At 40.3% G+C, this 18301-nt stretch overlaps 1 protein-coding gene across 13 annotated transcripts in view; it reads left to right on the forward strand.

Annotated features, from left to right (window-relative positions):
• MBNL2 (muscleblind like splicing regulator 2) overlaps window positions 1-18301 on the forward strand; it is a 131200-nt gene that overhangs the window by 94455 nt on the left and 18444 nt on the right. For 6 of the 13 annotated variants that reach the window (XM_080375009.1, XM_080375005.1, XM_080375011.1 and 3 more), the window contains 6 exons: window positions 996-1160; window positions 4229-4429; window positions 5628-5891; window positions 12328-12381; window positions 13033-13186; window positions 13474-16475. In XM_080375009.1, coding sequence (XP_080231135.1) covers window positions 1107-1160; window positions 4229-4429; window positions 5628-5891; window positions 12328-12381; window positions 13033-13186; window positions 13474-13739 — 993 coding nt within the window. In that variant the 5' untranslated portion in view covers window positions 996-1106 and the 3' untranslated portion in view covers window positions 13740-16475. The other 7 variants (XM_080375015.1, XM_080375017.1, XM_080375006.1 and 4 more) reach the window with 7 other exon arrangements.

The following is an 18301-nucleotide window of genomic DNA, read 5'->3' on the forward strand; positions in this document are numbered from 1 at the left end:
TGCTCTAGGTCTTCTGGCCACAACTCTTAAAATTTTGTGACTGTTTGTGAGCTGTGTCATGGAGGAGCTTCAGATCTCAGCAGTTTCTGCCCCATAGCTGCATAACCTGCCAGTGCACTCCACGATTTCTCTTTCTGGGGGAAAACATATCAGCACATAATATGCTGCTCTACTTACGTTTTGGTCAGCATGCACTGCTTGTAGAGGTGTGCTCCATGTCCGTCTCCTCCAACACAAGCCATCTCAGAGGTGACTGCCCACCCTTGTTTTTATTGTCTCGTAACTGTCTAAAAATTCCTGCTTTCAGGTTGATCAGGAGGTCTCCTTTTGCTGTGTGCCTTCAGATTTAGCTCCATGCGCCACTTCTAAATTTAGGTTGCGAAAGTACCAGCTTGACTTCTGTTCTTTTATACTTGAATGGAAATAGTTCAAAGTTGTGCTGATGTAATAAAAACAGGAGGCTGGAAGGCAGTGAACTGGAATAAGGGTGAACATACAAGAGAACATGAGCAGAGAGTGGTCACTTTAGATCCTTACAGTGATGAGCACACAATTATTTTTTAATACAATGTACTTAAAAGCTTCATTTCTCTTAAAGAAGGCTTAAATTTGTTATTCATAATGTAAAGTAATTTATAAAAAATATTTATGTTACGGTAACACCAGATACTCTAGCCAGGATACCATGAGAGGCAGTTCAGGCGGTCAGGATAATAGAGTATTAATTGTAGGGCAGTGATCAGTACTTCACAATGAAAATGCTGTTTCAGAGTCTTTCTCTTGTTTTTCATGGCTAATAGCCTTAGTGATCAATCAGAGGTAGTGGGCTGAGGCAGAGCTTAAGGCCATCAGCTCCTCCCAAGCCTGCTACATAGTTCCCAGGAAGCACCCTGTATTTCATTAGTTCTTGCTTAGTTTATGGTGTAATATTTTGCTTGAAGGCATTAAACTATCATCAAAAGCAGCAGACCAATTAGTGTGACTTCTTTTTCCAGGGTCGCTGTACAAGGGAGAACTGCAAGTACCTTCACCCACCAACACACTTAAAAACTCAACTGGAAATCAATGGCAGGAACAACTTAATCCAACAAAAAACTGCAGCAGCAATGCTTGCCCAGCAAATGCAGTTCATGTTTCCAGGGACACCACTACAGCCAGTGGTAAGTATGTTTCTCTGGTGGTGTTAATGGTAAGTAAAGTTGAAGACTATACTGACCCACAGAAGTTCTCTAAACTACTATCAATAAAAATAGTCCCCATCTGTTGACTTAAGGAATTGCTGAGATGCTAGCGATATGGTCATTTATATCTGCATTAGAAGATATAATGGAGTGTTGCTGTGGATTTGATATATCTTTTTTATCCCACAATAATTTGCATTTTCTCCCTCTCTTTTTTGTTTTTTTTTTTTTTTCCCTTCATTGAGTTCATGTCAGGTTTAGTCTAGATTTATGAGGGTTTTACCAATAAACCTTCTGGAGGGGAATTATTATTATTATTATTATTATTATTATTATTATTAGCAGCAGCAGCAGCAGCAGCAGCAGCAGCAGCAGGTAGTAAGCTGTTTGAGTAGGAATGCAAAGTTTCTCAGGAGTCTATGAGTTTGAATGACTTTAAATAGTATTTAATCCCAGTACCAGGAACAAAGGTTAATGTCATTCTGGCTTTTCTTACTCTCTTGAGATCTGAAATGTCCCAGGATAAGACAGAATTGCTGGTGCATGCACTTTACAAACTTGACATTTTATCTTAAGGTAATGTGTATAGTGCCCGGAACACTTCAAATCCAGAAGGTGACATAAAACCAGAGTCTTACATGCATGAGCAGCGTCTTTGGATACACATTAAAATGATCAGTTGCTCTGGGCTGCCCTTGCAGTTGAGCTCCTCATTGTACCAGACTTCCAAAGCTTTGTTAGGCAAATAATCAGAATTAAACTTTTCACACATGGCTGCTAATGATGCTTTCTCAATCTGAACCTAGTGTTAGGCATCCCACTGGAGTGGGATTTCTTTCTCTAAGTTGAGGCATCTGGAGTGTTGGCATCAACTTCTGAGTTGGGCTTCCAAGGTCCGTTTATAGTTTATCAAAAGACATAGGCACTTCTAATTACTATTCACTCGGCTTGCTTCAGATGCCTGCATTTGGATTAGATGATCTGGTTTTTTAAGTGCCTTTGTCTTTCCACGGGCTATCACAGGAGCCAAGTGTAAGCCTCTCAGAGGAAGACGTCTGTATTTGGTCACAGGAAGCTCATCCCAGATGCCTTTTTCAAATGTGAGAAACATCTGCTGTAAGGTGGGAGGCATGAACAAAATTTGGGTGTCAGAAGTCCCTGAATTTCTGGTACATGGTCATCAAAATGTATCTTGGTATACTGGAATAATGTGTTCTGCTATTTCCTGGGGTTTTACTGCTTGAGTTTTAAACAGAAGAAGTTCTGATGAAGTAGTAGATTCTACCTCGTAGTATTATGAGAAACACTGAAGTGGCAAAATTATACCTTTTTCTACTAACCCATTTCATCATTTGAACTTTACAGTTTTATTGACGTAATGCTATCTGTACTGATGGCTGTGATAAGTGCGCCGGGTTTTATTTCTCTGTCTCGCATAAGTTGCCAGATTAAGATGACTCAGCCTTGACCACTCATTAAAAAATGAAAGAAAATTCCATAGAAGTCACTTGACATGTGGATTTATTTTTAAAATTATGTCTGATACAAAGCTGTTATTTGTATTTTACATAACACATATTGTCCTCAACATAGTTGAACTCTTGTTTCATATAAATGTTCATTATTATGCTCTTAAGAATTTGGTTTGCACTTGACATATAAACTGGGCTGTTTGATGTCAAGCAGTTTTGATCTCTGATAAAACCAGAGCATTATTCACTTTCAACTCTCTAGGGCAGGTAGATGCCATTTCCATACAGTTGGGTATCCTAACTGATCTGCTGCTCAAAGCATCTTCTTGGTACTAAGTCAAGTTCATTTATAATTTAGTAGTTCATTCCAAAGACAAAAAAATATCAAACCCAGAACCAAACAGAAATAAACTCCCAGCTCCTGTGCTCTCTTGTGTGTTTTCTACCTACTGTGCATGGCTGGCTTCCTTTCTCCAGCAGAGGCCATGCTGAGGAGAAAGACATTCCTCCTTTGTTAAGTGTTTTTAAGTCATTCCTTAGTGTTCTGCTGTTGTGTGGTTCATTTCTAGCTGCCGACTTATTTGGGAACTTAATTTCTGACAAAGCTGATCTGTGTCCTGTATTTCTGCATAGTTTTTCCTCATTTATAATTATAGCTTCACTCTCTGGGGTAAATGTCAGTTTTGCAGAACTAAAGCACTTTGCAGGTCTCACCGTGGTCTGACTGTGGTGATGTTCTGCCTCCACCCCCCATGGAACTGGTAGTAACAAACCCACCATTCTGCCTTGGTAGGGCTGCGTTTTAGCATCACACAAGTGCTCTTTCTTCTGGTCATGACTTCACTGATTCGCTGTAGGAAGGCATGAAACAGATTTTTAGACCCGTATCATTCCTTCCAATCAAATTTTTTCGTCAGATGAACTCTAGCTAAGCCTGAATAATCCCTTTCTAAATATTGTGTCCGGCTGAGATTATAATATTTATTCTGCTTGCCACTGGTGGCAGCTGAGCACACAAACATCTGCAAAGGTGAGCTTTTTCAATGTGAGAGCCATAGTAACATATAATTGGAGGAGGTGGCAAAATACAGCATGCAAACAGATGGAAGGTACATGCCAAAGAACTCATTATGTATACTCTTATTAGAAATATGGCTTTAATATAGTTAATAGCACTTCACCTATGAAATCTGGTACTTTGAAAAATAGCCTGTGTTCCCAAGGAAAACAGGTATTGAGAAAAAGCAATAAAGTGTATGTTATTTCTACTTTTAGATGTGTAAATAAGCCTGCGATGTAAGCTAGACCTCCATAGAGATTCAGGTTCAAAGTACGACTTCCTTTGCATCGGCAGCCTCTTTTCCAATAATAGAGCTACAAAGGCAGTTCTTCATATGCTGCTGGAATGTGTTACGTGATTAAAAGAAGAGAGTATGCCATGTGTTTTTCCAGCTGTTTGAAATTTTTTCATTAAGAAAATGAATCGGTGCCAGAAAGAACATGCAAAAGACAACTAGTGAGCTCTTGATTAAGGGGTTGGTTTTTTTCATCTGTGTCTGTGTTTTCCTTTTGCAGCCCACATTTCCAGTGGGTCCCACAATAGGAACGAACACGGCTATTAGCTTTGCTCCTTACCTAACGCCAGTAACACCAGGAGTTGGCTTAGTCCCAACCGAGATCCTACCCACGCCGCCTGTTATTGTTCCTGGAAGTCCACCGGTTTCAGTCCCCGGTTCAACTGCTACCCAGAAACTCCTCAGGACTGATAAACTGGAGGTATTGTAAACACTGCCATGACTAGAAATGCATCCTCAGTTAGGCTGTGTGAAAGATCCTGCAGGGGAAAATTCCATTGTTTTAGAAACGATACTTAAATTTAGTTGCTACAAGTAAAAACTGGGCAGGATTTCTACACTTACAGACAGTGGTAATTAAACACTGTTACTTTTAAGGTGGTGCATGCGTTCGAATTTAATACACAGGCATCAGCATGAATTTTCATCATTGGTAAAGTTCATCTCCTCTGAAATACCTCAAGTATACATGCCTGTAAAGGTATGCCTGGATGAAATATCAAACAAGCACTTTTTTACGGCAGTATTAATTCTATCCCTGTTTTTATGCATTGATATTAAGGATCTGGTGGTAGCAAACCCACAAATCCGTAGCCTTATGGATTGATATTAGAGGAATGGTATAGCCCTTCAGCCTAGAGGTACAAATCGATATGTCGAATGTTACAAACCCCGCAGCAGGCTGAAGGGGCAAGCCTCCAGCTGTGTGCAGAGCCTCCCTGGTGCTGATGGATCTCCACATGGCTGGGCTCAGAGGAATCTGTGATCCAAGTACATGAGATGGCCAAATGGGTCTTGCAGAAATGAATGTCCTTTCCCAAAAGGCTAAACACTAGTGGCTAGAGCGTGTTTCTCCTTAGGAAAATCAGTGTGTTCATTCTGTCCATTTTTGAAAATGATTTTTTATGGAGGCTCTCAATTTTGTTTGTAGACCCCATAAAAAAATAGAGTGCATCTGCTGCATACCCTCCCCAGGTCTCAGCAAGAGGAACTCCGTCCCTACCAGTGGACCTGCAAGAATATAAACTGTAGTCAGAAAGGGATTGAATATCTTGTGATTCCCAGCTAATTTTGCAGGGGCAGTTACTTCAGTAAGTATCCTTCCCAGGTGTTTTCTAGACAGGGAAGAGGAAAGGCATTTGGGAACACTTCTGTTGCATGTCAAGTTCATGTAGCTGCCGTACCACAGAGCTACCTGAGAAGCCAAGTACATCAAGGGTAAAACAGATGCATTTTCCCTTTCCAAGAAGAAGATGAAGCGTTTATTAAATTGAATTCCCTGAAAAACTTGAACTAACCAGGGAAGGGGGCAGGTCTGTCTTTTTGGGGCATGGGGCTCTCCCTGCCCTTTCGCGTTGCGCCAAACTCTTCCCCTGCAACGCGTGTTGTTTTGCACGTAGGTGTGCAGGGAGTTCCAGCGGGGAAACTGTGCGCGTGGAGAGACTGATTGCCGCTTTGCGCATCCAGCAGACAGCACAATGATTGACACAAACGACAACACCGTAACCGTGTGTATGGATTACATAAAAGGTCGATGCATGAGGGAGAAATGCAAGTATTTTCACCCTCCTGCACATTTGCAGGCCAAAATCAAAGCGGCGCAACACCAAGCCAACCAGGCTGCGGTGGCAGCCCAGGCAGCTGCGGCAGCTGCGACTGTGATGGTAAGTGCTGGCATATATGGCTGCCTGTTTTTTGACAGAAGCTCTTTGATGCCTATTTTGCTTCAACTTAATGCTGTTTGCTTATACTTTCTTTTCTCTTTTGCCTCTTTTTTTTTTTTTAAATATAAGAATTTTTGAAATTATTACTATTGCTTGATGGGAGGAAGCACTTTTTTTCTTTATGCCCTTATTTTGATGCTGTATTTCTATCCAAGACAGTGAAGCAAATGACGCTCTATACCACTTCTGTTCTCTGCCTTGATTATATGTTAAATTTGCCTGTAATATTTCCAAACAGAAACAAAAATGATAAGCTAAGCTTGAAAACCGGAGCACATAGGGGTTTTTAGCTCTTTGACGATAGTTACACATGTGGAAATTTGGAAGAAAAGGAAGAAAAGCAAAGAGAGAGCTTTTGCCTCGGAGATTGGCAGTAGAAGAGAAACCTGCATTAAGACTCAACTCACTCCACCTTAGATGCCAGACAGGTAGATACCTGAGCCTAGTCTAGCCACCTTGGTCTCGCTTTATAGGTAGTAGAGAAAAACCAGCACATTCATCTGATCTACCATTAGTGTCTGTCAGAGAATGAGAAGGAACTGCCCTCTGTGGACACACATCTGTCCCTGCTGACTAAAAAGTATCAACTGTATCTTTTTGAACTTTGGTTAGATGAATCTCATGCCTAGAGACTTCTCTTGCCTCTTCCACTGTCATGGGCAAATTACTTGAATGATGGGGTCTGAAAATAGTAAGTTAAGATGGGAATCGTTAAGAAAAAGCATAGTAACTATAGTCAGAAGGGATTGAGGGCTTTCTATTCTCACATATTTTGAGCTCTTACTTAAAACTGTTTAGACAAGTCAGCCTATTCATTTACCAATATTGGATCTCTCTTACGGTTGCTACCACGGAAGTTGATACATTTAAATAGAGTGGTATTGATAAAGTTAAATAAATCGAGCATGCAGGATCTGACTTGGGAGACAAAATTTCTGGCAGCAAATCAAAGAATCATTGTCCTCATTGCTGGCAGTGGACGAATAATTAAGCAGATGTGGTTTGTGGACTTGTGGGCAGTGCATACAATAGTTACAGACAGTACAGTTATTCTCTGGTTAAAAGGCCTACCAGAAACACAATACAGTACAGTGTATAACTACCCCAAGCTATTGTATTTAGCAAATTAGCAAAGACCAGACTTTTATGAGGGACAAAGGGTAAGTTATGCAAGAAAGTAAACCGCCAAACAGAAGAACATTTCTTAAGTTTTAATATTCTTTCTCTTGTAGTATCCCCAGTTTCTGTTTTGAATTGGATGATTTTTAGTTAAACTTTCCTGTGCTGGCAGAATTTTTATACCATCTGGAAATTAAAGCAAAGGAGATTGGTTTTCTTATTCTAATTAGCTTCTATTGTGCCATATTTATTGTCTATTTAGAGAATGTAATATTTCTAGGCAGTGTACTAAAGAAGAAAGGAGAGAGATGAGGGGATTAATTTTTTTGTGCTTCAGTAATAGTTGGATATATATCCTGTGATTTTAAATAAGCCGTAATTGGACTCACATTAGCCCCAAAGCAAGATGAAGCACAGAATTGAAATGTTGGCACTCTAATGTCGCAGGAGAAGGCAGGGACCTGTAATTCAGTAACTTTTTGCAGAAAAATACATACAAAATATTTTAAAGGCTCATTTAGACAACCCGACAGAAAAGCTTCTTTACAATCCAGCTATTTTTTGTTTATAGATTTGAAACAATCAGATAGAGTGAATGAAAAATCACTGGAATGGCAATAACAACAACAAAGTGGTAGAAAAACCATATGCCTGCAAGGCCCCCCAAGAATGACTAAGAATACTCAATTGGATCTAGAGAGTGAAAGTAAGGCTGAAATACAAGTGCTTATGTGTAGGATTAACTTGAGGTTGCTCCCAGACAGAAATTGTGTCTGAGAGGTTTTCCTTCCTGGGGGAGCTGGCTGCATTGCTGTGGTCCAGAGGGTGCTCATATAGGTGAGCATTGTGGATAGGGTTAGAGCACTATAGCCAAAGCTTGTGAAACCACTGAAGGTCAGTAAATCCTGCAGTCTGGAACCTTTGCAGAAAATGCTTTGTCTGTATTTCTGTACCCTGAAGGTTAGGAATTTTTACCGCAGTATCTTAGGTGACCTCATCATTTGAAGTAAAACGAAAGGGGACTGTGAAGGAGGCTGTAGACTCTGTATAGCTTAACTGTGAAGTGCATTAGAAGACAGTGTCATCTGTCATGGTACTTGGGGAGCTCCAAATATTCATATGGTGCATTAGAGAGCATAAATAGTCACTGAAAAATGTACAGCCTAAATTAAAAGGTGAATTCATAGTTTGTGTTGGAAGGGATCTCTGGAGATCGCCTAGTCCAATCCTCCAGCTCAAGCAGCATGAGCTGGAGAAAATTCACAGGACGTGCCTAATTGGATTTTGACAGTCTCCCAAGGATGGAGACTCCACAACTTCTCTTGACAACCTGCTCCATGGTTAAATCATGCTTACAATAAAAACATTGTAAGAATTTTTACATTTAAATGGATTTTCTTGTATTTACATTTGTTCCCATTGCTTCTTGTCCTGTCAGTAGGACCTGCTGAGAAGAGTCTGACTCCATCTTTAGTCCCCTATCAGTTTTTTATATACACTGATGAGATCCCCCTGCATCTTCTGCGGGCTGAACAGTCCCAGTTCTCTCAGCCTTTCCTCATACAAGATGGTCTCCAGTCCCTTAATCGTCTTTGGGGTCCTTTATGGGGCTGTTTTCTAGAATGTCCGTGTCTGTCTTGTACTGGAGCGCGCAGACCTGGACATAGTACTCCATATGCAGCCTCACCAGTACTGAGTAGAAGGGAAGGATCACGTCCCTCAACCTGCCAGTGAGGCTCTTCCTGATGCAGTCCAGGACGCTGTTGGCTGCCTTTGCTACGAGGGCACATTGCTGGCTCATGTTCAGCTTGGTGTCCACCAGGGCACTGAAGGCCTTTTCTGCCAAGCATTGGTGGCCCCCAGCATGTACCAGTGCCTGTGCTTGTCCCTTCCCAGGTGCAGGGCTTGGTAGCTCTCTTTGTTGAACTTAGTGAGGTTCCTCTGTGCCCGTTTCTCCAGCTTTTCCAGGTCCCTCTGAGTGGAAGCATGTCTATCTTGTGTGTCAACCACTCCTCCAAGTTTTACACCACTGGCCTCCAGCTGGACTTTGTGTTGCTGATCACAACCCTTTGAGCCTGGCAGTTGAGCCAATTTTGAGTCCATCTCACTGTTGTCCATTTAGCCCATACTAAGTAAGTTAGTCTGTGAGTATGAAATGGGAGACAGTGTTGAAAACCTTTCTGAAGTCAAGAGAAACAACGTCCATTGCTCACTTCTCACCCACTAAGCCAGTCTCATCCTGCAAGGCTGTCAGATTGGTTAAGCACAATTTCCCCTTCATAAGTCTATGCTGATAACTCCTGATCACCTTCTTGGCTTTCGTGTTTGGAGATGGTTTTCAGGAGGATTTGCTCAATTGCTTTCCCAGGGACGGAGGTGAGGTTGACCAGCCTGTCATTCCTCAGACCTTCTTTCCTGCCATTTTGAACATAGGGGTGTCATTTACTTTCTTGTAGTCTTAGGGACCTTTCAAAGGTAGTTAAGAGTGGCCTTGCAGTGACGTTGGCCAGCTTCCTCAGCACCCATCAGTGCATCCTGTCAGGTCCTGTGGGTCTGTGTGCATCCAGTTTGTTTAAACGTACCCTAGCTTGATCCTCCTCCAAGGGTAAATCTTCACTTCAGATTTTCTCACTGGTCTCCCACTGGCCTGAAGGCCAGTCTTACCAGTAATGACTGAAGTGGAGAAGATGTTCAGTACCTCAGCCTTCTCCATGCCCTGTGTCATCAGATCTCTGGCCCCATTCAGCAGCAGACCCACATGATCCCTAGTCTTCGTTCTGTTGCCAGTACACTTGGAGAAGTCCTTATTGTTGTCCTTCACATTCCTTACCAGATGCAACTCCAGGTGGTCTTTGGCTCCCCTCAGCCCATCCCTGCATGCTTAGGCTGTGTTCCTGTTCCCCTGGGGCCATCAGTCCCTGCTTCCCCCTTCTGTGTGCTTCCCTTCTTGTGTTTGAGTTTAGTCAGGAGCTCCGTGCACATCCATGCAGGCATCCACAGTGTGGATCTTGCTCGTATTCTAGGAGACATTATAGCATACCAATGCAATGTATGGCAGAGAAATACTATGCCTCATTATGTTTGATCATTTTTATTATTATTTTTATTTTCTTTCCATAGCCTTTTCCTCTTGAGTCTGTAGCTATTGATTTTTTTGGTTGTTATGTAGGAGATCAAATGTTGAGCAGGAGATAATCTGATGGAACAGAGTGAGGCAAAGGAGGTTTTACCATCAGGACAAAATGGAAGAAAAGAGGAAGGTGGGAGAGAAGAACGGACGGTTGGTCTGAAAGCCTGAAAAGAGTGGAGACTACATGGAAACAAGGTTGATGAGTAGGTCTAGGAACAGATCAAGTTAAAACCTTCAAGTGGGGAAAACTGTGAGACTGAACTTGCTGTGGAAGATGAGGGGAAAGCCAGGAATAAAGCTTCAAAACAGGGAGGTGAGGTTAAAAAAAGCGTGGAGCAGAAGTGGAGAAAGGCAGTCATAAGCACAGAGTTCATAAGTTAACAAGTGAGTTCAGATAAGATCTGATTAATGAAGGTAATTAACTGAAACGCTTTACTCTTAATGATGTTGATTTGAATGTGTGGACTTCATCATCACATAATGCTGAATTCAGTTCTAGTGCTTCACCTCCATGTAGCCTACCATCCATGATGGATACGGAGTGGATCTGAGGCAGTGTCCCGTGCAGGCAGAGTGATGTCCTCCATGGGGGTACCCATTGGGGGGTACCGCACGTTGGCTGCACAGCACCCTGCTTAGACGCGAGAAATCTCTCCAGATGGTCACTTTGCACCAGGTGTTTCTTGTTATGTCTGAGTCTTGGACCTGGACAGGTGAGCAGATCCCGTAGGTCAGGGTATTTCATCCAGAAACATGCTGAAGGAGAGAGCTGGGGAGGGCATCGGAAAGCCTCATGCGACATAGATGCAACAGAGCCAGGGATAAGGAACAGGTGAAGTGAGGGCTATCGTGCAAAATACCCTGCTGGCACTAGCTAAGCTTGTGGCCGTAGGCTGTTTGTAAGCATTTTGTGCGTTGTCCTCCGTTACTTTTTTTCTACTTTTGTTCCTGTTTCCACATACTGATGTCAAGATAGACATAATCTACGTATCCTAATGAGAGCTAAATACCAGCCTGTGTTCAAAAAACAAAAGTAAAATTTCTGATTTCTAAGTAAATTTTCCTTTCCTTTCTAAAGGTTTGTAAGACTTACTTACACTGTAAAACTTGAAAGTAATATTTTATATGAGATGATTTTTTACAGTGCCATCATATCAGCCATAAGTTTGATCTTATTATGGAAGTATACATAAATGTATATGCCTATGTATTATGCCTAAATACTTTCTTTTAAAAAGATTAATAATGCTGGACTAGTATCATAACTCATACTTTAATGTTCGCTTATGAACTGAGAGCCGTATTTTTACTCCCTGCTCCAGAAGCTAGTACTGAAGGTTGTAGCAAAATTTAAAAATACGTTTTAAATTCTGAAAGACATTTTTTTCCTTCTGAATGTAATGTGGTAAGTCACAAGGCAAAAAACTTTTCAAAAATGACCCAACTGTAGGGGAAAAAAAAAAAAAAAGGAATTAATGATAAGTTAGTGTAACTGGACATATTATTTATTCTGCTTTGTATTGTCAAAGGAGAACCTCTCTTTATTTTGAACCCCAAATCTATTGAGTGATGCACTTACCTTAATTAAAATACCCTCACCTTGCAAGCACTGATATTAATAGCATTTGTAATGCATTACAACTTTCACTAGTTCTTTGTATTTGAAAACGTAGCCTTCTAAATTGATTTTTCCACTTTAAAATGTGACTTAACTAACTTATCAGGAATTCTTATAGGCGTATCCTTAAAACTCTCTGCATCTCTGTGAAGTGTTTATACGATGCTTAATAGTGTCTGCAAGCTGCTGTTTTACTCAACTTTCCTGAATTTCAAACATCTATATTTTACTCTCTTATATGCTTTTAACTAAGGTATAGTAGATGCATTTTTGCTTCGGTACTAATTCAAAATGTAATATTCATTTCTTTAGAAGACATTTTTGTTGTTGTGCATGCCTAGTGTTTTGTATGTTGTATATTGCATTCAGAATATTTTTTTCCTTCTCACCTATCCACAAATGCAATGCCGTTCCCATGATGCACCTCTGCTTGCTGTTTACCTGTATGTTAATTCGCTTGAATCCCATTGGCCCACTGCCATCATGTGCTCGCTGCCTGTTATTAAAAGACTCAGTCGACTGCCAAAGCAATGAAGCGACCTCTCGAAGCAACTGTAGACCTGGTACTTTGACCTTTCACCTTTTGCTTTGCATGTAGCTTTTTTATTTTTTATTTTTTCAGAGAAGCAACTAATGAAATTTGTATCGCTTTACTTTCGAACATCAACCGGAAATAATTTCACATACTCGTTAATTTACCAGAAACTCTATTTATCCATCTCATTCTCATACGTAATAAATGCAGACGATTTAGTTTGGTTCCTAACATGGTTTCATTTTTTTAAATATCCTCTCATGAAAAGTGGAATTGAGATAAAACTGCTTCTGTAATTGAAAATGCTTAACGTAATCCATTAATCTGTATAATAATAGGAAACAATATTTAAATTTAAGAAATAAAATACTTGGCAATGAAACACAAGTGGTTTTTTCTCCCTGTAATATTTGAAAACCTATTTAAAGGCAATGCCATTTTCGTTGCTTTAAAGGCCTTTCTTTTCAGTAGTTGTGCTGCTACAGTTTTAGGTTAATAGTACCATGCTTTTGCTATCAGTAACAAAATTTCACTCATTTTACATTGCTGTGCTTTGAGTTAATATGCATGGCGAGGCATCTTCAGCTGCTTTAAAAAACAATAAGTTGTTGTATTTATGTATATGTTACAGAAAACTTCTTGAAAATTACGCCATTTTAACTAACTTTCTTATTCACAGGCCTTTCCTCCTGGTGTTCTTCACCCTTTACCAAAGAGACAAGCACTTGAAAAAAGCAATAGTGCCAGTGCCGTTTTCAATCCCAGTGTCTTGCACTATCAACAGGCTCTTGCCAATGCTCAGTTGCAGCAACACGCAGCGTTTATCCCAACAGGTATGTTGTACTTCTGTTGAACCAGTTTCGCATTCCTCAGGCAGCCTCCGTCTCAGGCAGCTGCACTTAACAGGAGATTGTTTGATGCTCCCTACCCTACTCGAAGTGAAGTCTGCACAGATGTTTACACATTATTTTAATTCCTCTTGCAAAGTCCGAGAACTCCAGCAGAAATTTCAATATGCTGTCAGGCTGCTTTTCACATTCTTAGCCTCGTTCATCATTTTCCAGAGTTTTCCCCTTTTATCCTACCTTAAATCGGCTGTGTTTTGACTTATGTCTGCCAGCGCTCTCCTCGGAGATGAGAGGGCAAAGTTCTGCTAACAAAAATGCTGGGAAAGATCATCACGCTTCAGAGGTGCTGCGGGAAGTATGCTGTGGCCGAGGTGCATCCTCCTGCTCCCTCGGGTGCTGTGTCACAGCCGCAGGGATTACCCCGGCTGCCCACGAGTGGAGCAAGAAGGGGAGCACAGGGCGTAACCTTCCAGTCGACACCTGCGTGGGAGCCGCAGCAAAACACTTTGCTCCCCACAGCTCCATTAAAGGGCTTTGAAGCATCAGAGGCGTTTTTGTGGTTTTCATTTTTGGAACACCAGCAGAACTTTTCCTAGCATTTGCGGCTGGTAGCTGGGGTTCTAATTCTTCATAGGGGTGATCTGAAGACGAGTGAACGTAATTTGCATTTCAGTGCTCAGAGCTCTGTAAAAATCAGAGCATGAAGAGATGGCTTGAACTGCACCATGGCTGGTGGCAGGGCTTCTCTTTAGCACTGCAAGAGAAAGAATGTGCTAGGTGCTCATGTAAACAATAACAACATAACCCTCTAAATTAAGTCGGTCACCCCCACTCCAAACTTCCCAAAGGTAAAATCCTGCCTAATGAATTCTCCGATTTCCTTTGTAAATTAGAGTTACATGTTTTTGTACCAGAATGTTAATCGAGTGTGAACTTTCAGAATCGTTTAAAACTATGTGTTTGCAAATGCACTTGACATTTCAGTGATGTTATTTTAGTATATAGAAATAATATCGGTTAAACAAGGAATGAAATGCAACACATGATGATTTCCTGATCTATCAGCATTCCCATATGTTTCTAAAGATGAAAACAAACACAGATGGCTTTGACTTCATGGAATTTTTCTATAAGGCCTGAGTAACAACCTTGGAGCCTGCCCCTGTGTTTATAATAGTAAATTATACATGCCATATTTTTAGCACATTGGTGCACCAGAATATCTGTGGCAGAAAACATACTGACATTTATGGGAGTGTTTGAAAAAAAAAAAATAAATTGTGAGCCTGCCTATTTGGACATGAATGGAAGACTGCCCTGTGCTTACAAACATACACAAATTTATTTTACATTGTAACCCTGAGAAGCTGCAGTATGATATATGCATTATTCCTTCTCCTAAGCCCTCTCTCTGAGGGCTTATTGCTATTATTCGCAATTGACAAGGATTTTAAATTAACTATGGAAAATACAGTAGTCTAAACCATTTCCAGTGAAATAGCGTTTGGATGTTTTCCAGACTTTTGGAGTGCTCATGCTTCCTTAAGTAGCTCATTCTTTGTGCTTTTTATTGTCCATCCCTCTTTACAACTAATGTTTGTAATTATAGTTTTATCTTACAAATTTCTGGTGGTAGGAAGGGTGGGTCTTGGAACCAAACCTTAAAGGCCAGGTTGTTGGCATCCCCAAAACAAGTGCGTGAAAAAAGAAGAAACAGAGGGATAACATAGCAGATGGAGCCCAAGCCCGGAGTTGAAAACCTTTCTCAAAGTGCTGACCCCCCTACTCTTTGCAAACACCATCAGCACCTAGAAAGGATGTTAGAGAGAGGAGTGGTGTATGGGAGGAGGCTAGGAAAGGGGACCCCCTCTATATGAGTGGGTGTCATGAGCTTTTCGTTAATGGTGCTATGTCTGACATTCCCACGTTTCCTGGGAAGGTTGGATTTGGTGGGTTAAGGACTGTTACGCCACCCAGGTCTGAGAAACAATGCATGACATTATCTGTTGGATTTAAAATGATTATGCGGTATTTTCTGAACTGGTATAATTTTCAAATGTGTTCCTTGTGTGTGTGTGTGTTAAGTTAAATTTTAAGACAAGTTTTGCTGCTGGTATATATATAAAACTTAATTGTTTTATATAACTTCTTTGCTTTCTTAACCACTCGCTCCTTTAATAAGAAGTGTGGGGCTTGACTTAGCATGGCTTACCTCTGAAGTTCTGCACTTTGTTTTACATCTGTTTGATTGCTTTGTCACCTTCTCCTTATTGTTTGGTGAATGATCTTAAAAACAACAGATCTTTTCTCTCTTCCCATTGCTGTTTGTTAGTGTTTCTGTAGCCTCTAGAGGACGAACTTTGTGTATTCTTTGGGGACTTTCTTGGGTAAGGTCATTCATAGTTAACACTGCTGCTGTGATGGTCTGATAAGGGGCTGTGGTAGTAATTAAGCAGGACTACAGGAAGCATATTTGATTTTGTATCAAATATGCATCTACCTGGGACTAGTCTACTTACCTGCTTGCCTTCACCAGCTTGCTATATGCACTGTACTGAAAATACACCGCTGCTGCTCTTTTTTTTTGTTTGGTCTTCCCAGAAAGGTTTAAGGGCACCAAAAGTAAACTACATGGCAGTCTTTCCAGAGCACCTTTGAAGTGCGCTGGGAGCCTTTTGCTGGAACATTACACACTTTAAGGTTTTAAGCTTGGGGAGTTGTCAAAGTATTGTTTTCTTTGGTCAGAAGCACCTCTCCACCTCTGGTGTTGTGTTAAGAATGAGCACATTAACATCAAACACAAATTTCATAAAGCCCCGGCAGAACAGTATCAGCTAATTCCATTTTAACTTCTTTCTCTGCTGCACATCAAAAAGTTGGGGAGTGTTGATCCACACAACATGGAGCTGTCTGAATTATGCAACGAGTTCTAAAATTCCCAAATAATGTGACATTTGACCAAAGATGTTTCTGCAAAGAAAAACCTGTCGCTGCAAAAGTACTAAGTGGAAGGATAAAAGTACCAAATAAAAAGGTTTATGAAGTATTTGGTATATACACAGAAACGTGCCAAAAGTTGCACGATATGCCTGGGAGTTCAGCAAGGTCATAATCACCTTTTTTTGTATTAAAGCAAAACTATGAATGACCTTACAGTTTCATTTAACTAACTTACTTCTCTGTGGTTATGCTTGAATCTCACTTTGAATGTTAACTCTAAACAGCTAACCTGTTTCTTCCCTTTATCCACTTTTTTCACCTATCATTGCATGACACGCAGGGTCAGTTTTGTGCATGACACCCGCTACCAGTATTGGTAGGTTCCAAATTTCTTTATTGATCTCTTTTTATACTGTATATGATGTATATTCACTTGTTTCAAAAATCCTAGGCAAGATTCAGACACTGACTAGAATTAAAGGTTCGCTTGTCATTCTGGTTGACTTCGCAGAGTGTTTAGATTTATAGATGAAAGCTGCAGTTTAGATGTGATATCACCTGCTATAACAACTACACTGCAAAAGCATAATACCATGAATTCCAGTCTGCTTTTCAGTTTTCAAAGTTTTATTTCTCTTTATATTTTATATTGTCTAGTACTATAAAATCATAAAATACTGGAGAAAAGCCAGCAAATTTCATCAGTGTTTTAAAGTTTCATAGTGGTGTGCCTATTTCTCCTTTTTGCTGTGTGTTAGAAAGTTTTATCAGCGTTTCCCAGAAATGCCTACTTTGATCCACAGAGGCTCTGTTGAAACCCGCGATCTGAATCTCACTCCTCTGTTAAACATATTTGCAGCTTGGAGTTAATATTTTGGGCATGCAAAGTGGAAGTCCAATGCAATGCAATATAGCCTCTAAGACAGAAGAGTAATCTTTCTTATATTCTGTAGCCCTGTCCCAGTGATACTTTTGTTTGTGCGTGTGGGACTACTCAGATAAGCATTTAAAGTACCAAGCCTTTAAAACGTCAAGTTAATAATTCTCCTATGAAGGTGCTTATTAAAATTCATTCTTAAAATGAGCAAAACCAATGACTTTCACAAAATCAACCTTGCTTTTTTAGGTTAAGCAAAGTAGTATTTAGATCAGAAAAATTATTATCATCCTTCTGATTTTTGCCTCAAAGCAGATAGTAATTTAACTCTGATAAAGTCTTTAACAGGCAGAGCTAGCAGAAAAAATGGGTAGATAACATTATGAAGGAAGATCGCAAGTTTCAGACTTACTTCAAAGTGAAGATAAGTTAAAATGATTTGGTTTTTAATTGCATTTAAAAATTAAGGTAAACATTTATTGGTTTTCTCCCCAGTACAAACCGCTCTTGGCTTTTTTTTTTTTAGTAGAACTTTATTATGCGGGGCTTTAAATCAATACTGGGGGAAAACAAATTGCTCATGTAACAATTCTCAGGTAACAGGCAGTTTTGATAGACACCTCATTTGCACAAGCAATCTTCTTCTTAGACATAACACCCGTGTTTTCAACGGTCCTTGCTTTTTTTTTCTGGGAATCGCCGATTGTGTTGACAACCTTCCTTTAATTGTACTTGTAATAAGCTATTTTCCCTTTTTTTTTTTTTATTTCTCCGCCACGCTTTCTCGCTTTGCACTGTGATTGCATGCCATCTGCCGGTTTAACCCATGACGATGGCTTGCCGCTCTTGATATTCACCATGCCAAAAATACCACTTCTCTTACCATAATGCTGCACCCTCCTGTTCATTGCTTCCATGGTTCCCCTCCTGAAAGTACCCATGATGCACAACGCTACGGCCGCCACTGTCTCTGCAGCAACAACTCCTGCAACAAGTGTTCCCTTCGCCGCAACAGCCACAGCAAATCAGGTTTGCTCCTTTTAAAGCTTTCTTTCACAAGATCCCGAACTCTAAATGAGTGCTGAGATTTTTATTTTAATTTTTTTTTAACAAAAAAAATTCTCCCAGAGAATTTTTTTTCTTTCTGTGTTTACCCCATCAAATTTTAATTTTATTTTTAAGTCGTTTATAGCAAGTGTTTGTGGGACAGGTTGCACTTATTTAGAGTTAACATTTGTTGCAAATAATGATGTAGCTGTGTTTTGTGTTGCGATGTTTGTACC

Source organism: Falco punctatus, assembly GCF_963210335.1.
Source record: "Falco punctatus genome assembly, chromosome: 2".
Taxonomy (NCBI): domain Eukaryota; kingdom Metazoa; phylum Chordata; class Aves; order Falconiformes; family Falconidae; genus Falco; species Falco punctatus.